Source organism: Curcuma longa, unplaced genomic scaffold (assembly GCF_044706935.1).
Source record: "Curcuma longa cultivar G26 ecotype Majalengka, Jawa Barat unplaced genomic scaffold, ITB_CL_G26_1.1 contig_24780, whole genome shotgun sequence".
Lineage (NCBI taxonomy): Eukaryota > Viridiplantae > Streptophyta > Magnoliopsida > Zingiberales > Zingiberaceae > Curcuma > Curcuma longa.
The window spans coordinates 12,907-19,599 of record NW_027432532.1 but is presented as its reverse complement, the minus strand read 5'-3'; the positions used below and the strand labels follow the sequence as shown (position 1 = coordinate 19,599).

General features: G+C 34.5%; 1 protein-coding gene across 1 annotated transcript; it reads left to right on the top strand.

Annotated features, from left to right (window-relative positions):
- Positions 1 to 844: 844 nt before the first annotated feature.
- On the top strand, positions 845 to 4,984 carry LOC141818427 (putative transcriptional regulator SLK2; the record flags this gene model as incomplete). Its single annotated transcript, XM_074705929.1, is given in 4 exon segments — positions 845 to 945; positions 1,808 to 1,901; positions 2,004 to 2,073; positions 3,863 to 4,984. Coding segments are annotated over 4 exon segments (1,155 nt in total), but the record flags the coding sequence as incomplete, so codon positions are not given.
- Positions 4,985 to 6,693: the final 1,709 nt, after the last annotated feature.

The window sequence follows — 6,693 nt, the reverse complement described above, 5'->3', positions numbered from 1 at the left end:
CATGGACCTTGATTAGGCATGTTGACAGCATGGATTCCAAAGTAACAAGCAGTGATTGTAGGAAGAGGTGGAGCTGTCTTTTGGTGACAGCATGGATTCCAAAGTAACAAGCAGTGATTGGGCATGAAAAACCATGAAAAAGAGAGAATAAAGGGAGATGAAATTATTAATGCTTTATTCCCTTGTATGATATCTAAGATCTATATATAAAAGATGCCACCAGATGATCATATTAAAGTTTCTGTTGTCAAGTATCCCTGGTCCTACTTTGCACGATCAAAAGATCGGTTCTCTTCATTGTTGTTCAGTCCTCCCTGATGGACCCTTCAGAAGGCTGATCGATTCTCTTTCTTCATTGTGGTTGAATCCTCCTTGACGAACCTTTTAGAAGGCTGATTAGGACCATAACATTTTGATACATTTTATATTTCATGTGTAAATCATAATGTTCTCTCTACTATTATCTAATGAATATTTACAATATTTTATTTGCCATGGAGAAGCTTATTTCTGGGATCACATATAGTCTATTTGAGCATACGAGAAAGTATATTTATTATTCAAGAGTATTAGGTGCGCCTGTTATAGATGATAAAATTGATGAAAATGTGTTCAAAGAACAATTAGATTGATAGTTAGATAAGCTGAATCTATTATAGGAAGGTACCTAATAGAGATAAACTAAAATAATCTAAATAATATAATTTAGAATTATTTAATTTTGAATATCATTAGCTGGTAAATTATGTTATTGATGGAAACAGTGATAGCTTATATGCAAAGTAAATGTTGGTTGATGAAGTATATGTTTTGCTTGTTAAAATATATATTTTTTATTTTTCAGGTTAACCAATTATTGCAAGTTGCTCAAAAATATCAAGCAACAATAAATGAAAATAATTCCTCTGCTGTTCTGCATCAAGACTTGCAATCCAGCTGCAACATGTGAGTGAAACTTGTCGTAAAAACTGCAGTGCTTCAAAGAAATTCAAATATGTGAGAACGCCATGTTATACATTTGGAAAATCGAATGTACAAAATTTACCCAAAAGGGCAGAGTAGTTTCTCTCAAAATCCACTTTCATCAAAATGGGGAGCTTGCTTCCATGTATCTATTAAAGAAAAAAAACATGACTAGTTCAGTCAAAACAAACTCCATTTATCAACCAAGGATTGATCAGACATTTTCGGTATCCTTTTCCTCGATAATTTTTGTTATGGCGATACCTGATGGTGCATTACTATGAGAACACTATCAACAGAAACTTTAATCCTCGGTTCAATCTTGCAATAAGTTTTTTAATTATCAAGTGCAGATACTCCATGAAAACTTTTCAAAGGGATGTCTAATCCAACATAAAATAAGTTTTCTCACATCATTGATTAAACAATCAAGAAAACAATGTCCATTAAATCTCGACAAGCTAATGCAATGAATTCCTGTTACTGGCTATTTTGTCTCTTTATCTCTGCCTATAATCTTCTTACTTCTTTGTTGCTAACATGAAATGTCATCATATGTTTGTATCTTGAAAGTCAAGAGGTTATATTAATGAATTGAACTTCATGATGCCATATCTTTTCCTATGGCTTTAAAAAAAGCCATTTCAACAAAGATTACATTTGAATTGTCAAAAATATCAATTTCATGTAGTAATTCTGATGGATCTTACATGTTAGTTATGGATAATTTTGATCGCTTATTTATTGTTAGTCGTCTCAGTCTTTGTTGTCATGCCGATTTTATTATTATAATGTGTGTTTTTTTTAACTCATATATTTCTTGACTATGTGACTCATTTGGTAGGTTTGCAGCAACAGGTCGTCAGTTATTAAAAAGTTTAGATTTACAAGCTGTGAATGACTTTGGATTCTCCAAAAGATATGTTAGATGTTTGCAGGTAACTAATAAGCCATTGTTTATGTGCCTTGTGTTAATTGAAGGGTGACTTCTAGCTTATATTTTTTCCATGAAGTTGCTGATATTCCATTTGCTTTCCTAGATAGCTGAGGTTGTGAGCAGCATGAAAGACTTGATTGATTTTAGCCTGGAGCAGAAGATTGGAGCAATAGGTAAAATTTTTATAGTACTGTATATAAAAAGATAAATAATTTCCTTTTGTGATTTATTATGGATGCAAGACATGCACTAGGGGTTGGTGCTGTTCCAAAAATTCAACCCAACTTAAATCTAGGTTTCAGAAAGTGTATGTCAGCAGTATACGGTTGACCTACTGCATAGCAACTATGCGGTCTCTATTTATAAAAAATATTTGAAATATTTATATTAATAAAAATGACTAACATATATACTATAAATATATTAGTCAACAAATTCATTTCACACTTCCACATGGAATAATATATGTTGATTGGACAATGCAAAGCAAATCAATATTAACTAAGAACATAGATATAAAGGGTGTTTATAAAATGTTTTTATCACTTGCAAAAATAACTGTTTATGTTAGCACTTACAAGTTACAAGGTACAAAAATATGATAACTTAAGATTCTAAGTCGTATACATATTCAAATGAAGCAAATAAAGTTTTTATGGTTGCATAAGCAATATACAACCATATGAGTTTGTTATGCAGTCCCCAAGTATGCCTAACCAAGAAGTCACTTTTCAAAACCTTGTCTCAAACTTCTTCAAGTTGCATACAACATGTCACTTGCATTAAGGCATTTGCATCGTGTCTTAAAAGAATTTCCAGTTAAAAGTAAAAGGTTTTGGGAATTTTTGGTTATCGTTCATTGTTTTTATACAATGTCATCATAAGGATTTTATAGCTATTTTACTAGATTCATTCAATAGTGTTTGATCAAATTTAATTTATTTGAATTGTTCTTCTCTTGATCTTGCAAAAGCTTAATCTTCATGTTAGTCTTATACTTTTTGCTTGGTTGAATTGTTCTTATTTGATCTTGTGGAGCTTTATCCTTAGTAAAAATCTTGTCAAATGTTTACATAGCTGACTTTAAAATTTGGCAAAGACCTTGAAGCTTTATTGCTTTTACCATCGTTGGGTAACCAATGACTACAATGTAGCATGCTCTTTTATACCTTCAAAGAGCGAAAAGTAGGTTTAAATCTTTTCGTGTGGTTTCTGTTCTTACCTTGAAACACAAATGATCCTTTTCCATGTTTTAATTTAACCAAGATGTATATGTTTTGTTATTTGATGCCTCAAATACTAGAAGTTTCAGATACAAGGAATCTCTCCTTTGCATGCTTTAACTTAACCAAGATGTATATGTTTTGTTATTTGCTTCCTTTTTGTGAGCTTTTCTAGAGATCAATAGGGCATCCTTTTTTATATCAAATGAGCAATTAAAAAAAAAACAATATCAAAAGAGTGCTCTAATTTTATTGTATGCCTCTTTTATCTCTCCTCATCTTAATTTATATAACATACAAATTTCTATTAAAATAATCAAAAAATATTTTATTATTCATCTTAATTACTCAAATTTCAATAAATTTTTATTAAGATTTAGTGGGAATTTTATAAAAATTAGAAAAAATTGGACTTGAAAATCTATATAAAATTTTGTTATTTTTTTTGGATTTTTATAAAATCAAAATTCAGATTTTATAAGATAAGATTTATTTTATATATTTTATTGTAAGATTTTTTTGGATATACAAAATGTTTATAAAGTGTCAATATACTAATCTTAATTTTCTATAGTCAAAAATTGAATTTTACAATATTGAAATTCAGATTTGGAAAATCTAGCAATTATTGGAAAGATTGAATAACATAATTTATGAATGTATATAAAATTTTATTAGAAATATGATACTATACCTTGGAAAGACCTTTATTCTTATGTATGCCCAAATGTTTTTACAGAAAGCTTAAAGAGCTTCCCCAGGCAGTCAGTGGCCGAAATCCAAAAACAGGAGTTGGAGGGAGGGCAACTCTTGAGTCGTAGTCTGTCTGGTGATGCTTGTAGTCTGGATAAAGACGTCAAAATTTCGCCAGGGTCAAATAGTTACATAAATGACAATCTGGTAACTAGCCAGGTTGCTAACAGTAGTCATCAGAGTGTTCATGCACTAAACAACTATCAGAATATGTTGAGACATACTGTGAATATGAAGCAGAATGTGCTTCACCAAGAAGCTTCTAGTTCTTTAAATAAATCTCAGCTTCAGCAAGAGGCTTCTAGTTCCTTAAGTAAATCCAAACACGCACTGTCTTTACAGTTTCTGGAATCTGGCTTATCAGGTCCATCAGATGCGTCTAACAATAACTTACCCAGCCAACATCAACATCAATTTCCATTAGATGGCTGCTTGCCATTACAGAGCAATTCATATAGCCCTCGGGCGAACCAAAATATGCAGCAACATGTTATTCAGCAAATGCTACAAGAGATGATGAATAACAGTAAGGAAACACCACAACAATCTATTGTTCCTGTTGCAAACGCTAACCTGGCAGCTGGAGATGTAAATGGGTGTGACGCTACTAGCATGCCGATCAGGATAGACTCTGGCTCTTTCAGAAATGCACTTGATATGCAAAACCACTCCACAGGCCTTCCTAAGGAAGGTACAGGGGCTTTCCCAAGCAGAAATGATAGCTTCAAATCTGCTGCCACAGCTAGCATCCCCTCCATCAGTGGAAACTGTGTTAATTCGAGAACGGAGTTGCTGGAGAACTTGGATTTCACAGAAATAGATCAGATTGCTCAGGAATTTATAGACGGTGGGATGTTTGATGGCGATTCATGGTGATATTTGGCCTCTGTTATTGAAAGGTATGAGTACATGTTGAAAAACACTGATATGCAAAATGCATAATGTTTTCTGCATACTGGTTGAAGCTTTAGGGTAATGAATATGTTGTTCCATGTGATATGCAAGTGACTCTGGAGGAGGCTCTTTAACTAGAGAAGTTGAGGTTTGTCGTTAAAACTTGTTTTTGTCAGATTGGCGAGATTAATGGTATTGCTATTGTTTGCGGTTTCGTATTTTCTGTTCATTAACTTGAATAAATAATTAACTACTAGACAAGAATCCTCTGCCTCTGCCTTTTAAGATACCTGGATGGCTTCCTTCAAGTGCACCATCAGTCAATTGAGAATTGTTGGACCATAATTTGATTGTTATTTTGAGGTTCCAGATGACGATCATTCTATAAAAATCTTGTATTTGTCTTTCTAAGATCAGGTGTCTTTTCACATCTTTTAAGAGATGTTTTTGTGTATATTAGGTAAACTACATATTTCTTTCACCTGATCCTATCAAAAGTAGGTATCCTCAGATTGGCCTCTTGTTTCTTGGTTCGAGAGGATGAGCCCTAGTAAGGCTCAATGTTATTAATTAGGATTGATAAAAGCTCATTGTTGCATGGTTCTTGTCGTCCCCAGCATCATAAAGCATGTGGGCTTGAAGTCGAGGAGGAGCTTCAATAAGGTACAGATCTTGACTATGGTTTCTAATCTCCTCTCTGGCCATTCAATCATGGTGTTGATTGGAAGTGCTCGTTATGTCAAACTAAACTAGCCGTGTGTTGTTGATCATTTTTATTTGTGCAATGAATCTTAATGATGCCGTAATATTTATACTGTTGTACTATCATGGGGTTCATCAACTTTTTTGCCATTTCTGTTATTTGATTGATTGAAATTGTCGTATTTATACTGTTTAATGACGCTGTCGTGTGTTCTTGTGCTATTTGTCTTGACTTCTCACAATATCATATCATCGACGGCTTACTGCTGGACCTTGCTAATAGTACAGGAACCAATTAAGGTGTTCACCATCGAGGCAGCCTTGTTTGTGCCGAAACCTATCCCACATATAAACTGTGCTTATGGTCTTGTGCATGCAGGATTCTGGTCGAGAGAATCCTCAGCAATCCCATCAACAATTATGTTGTTTTCTCTCACTTCGAGTGGTATTCTGATTTTGAGAGATCTTGTTAGGCACAAGTCTGACCTTTTTTTCTCTGGTGCTCATAAATTCAAGTCTGGACCAACCTGTAGCAATAGTTTTTATAGTTTGTATTTCGCCTCAGTTCCATTAGTTTTGTTAGTTCCCTGTTCATGGCAAAGCAGTAGATGTAACTGATTCAGAGCCCCACTTCTTGTCTCATGGAATCCCCTCTGTTCAGTTGGCAAATTTCCTATACATATCTGAGCCAAGTTGCTATAGTCTGTGTTCCGGTTGGACATCATGGATAGCCAAGTCATCAGTCAACAAAACTCCCACTCATGCATAGCTGCTCCCGCCGGTGAAGGGACTTGAGGAGAAACTGAATGAACGGATTAGCTAGGGATCGGAGATTTCTGACAGATCACTCCGACGTTCAAGTTAGTAATGGTAGAAGAAGAAGAAAAAAAAGTATATGAAGTCGCTGAACTTGTCGAGAGAGTTTTCCATACTTGTTGGAGAGCTTATATACTTATGAGACAGGAATCTCCACATCGACTTGTGAGTAGGTTTCTGTCGGGGCCAAGGAGATCGGTTCTGATGATTGCTGACAGAGGGCCTGACATGAGGCATCTGAGGGATTATGTCTGCCAACCTCGGAATCATTTTGTAGCTCGACAGTGTTGATTATTCTTACCTTTTGGTTGTATGCATAGACACGAGGGGATTCAGAGAACTAGTCCTGACAATCTCGTAACCGCCTTGACCCCTTAGCAGGGCTCACATACTTGGGGGGATTTT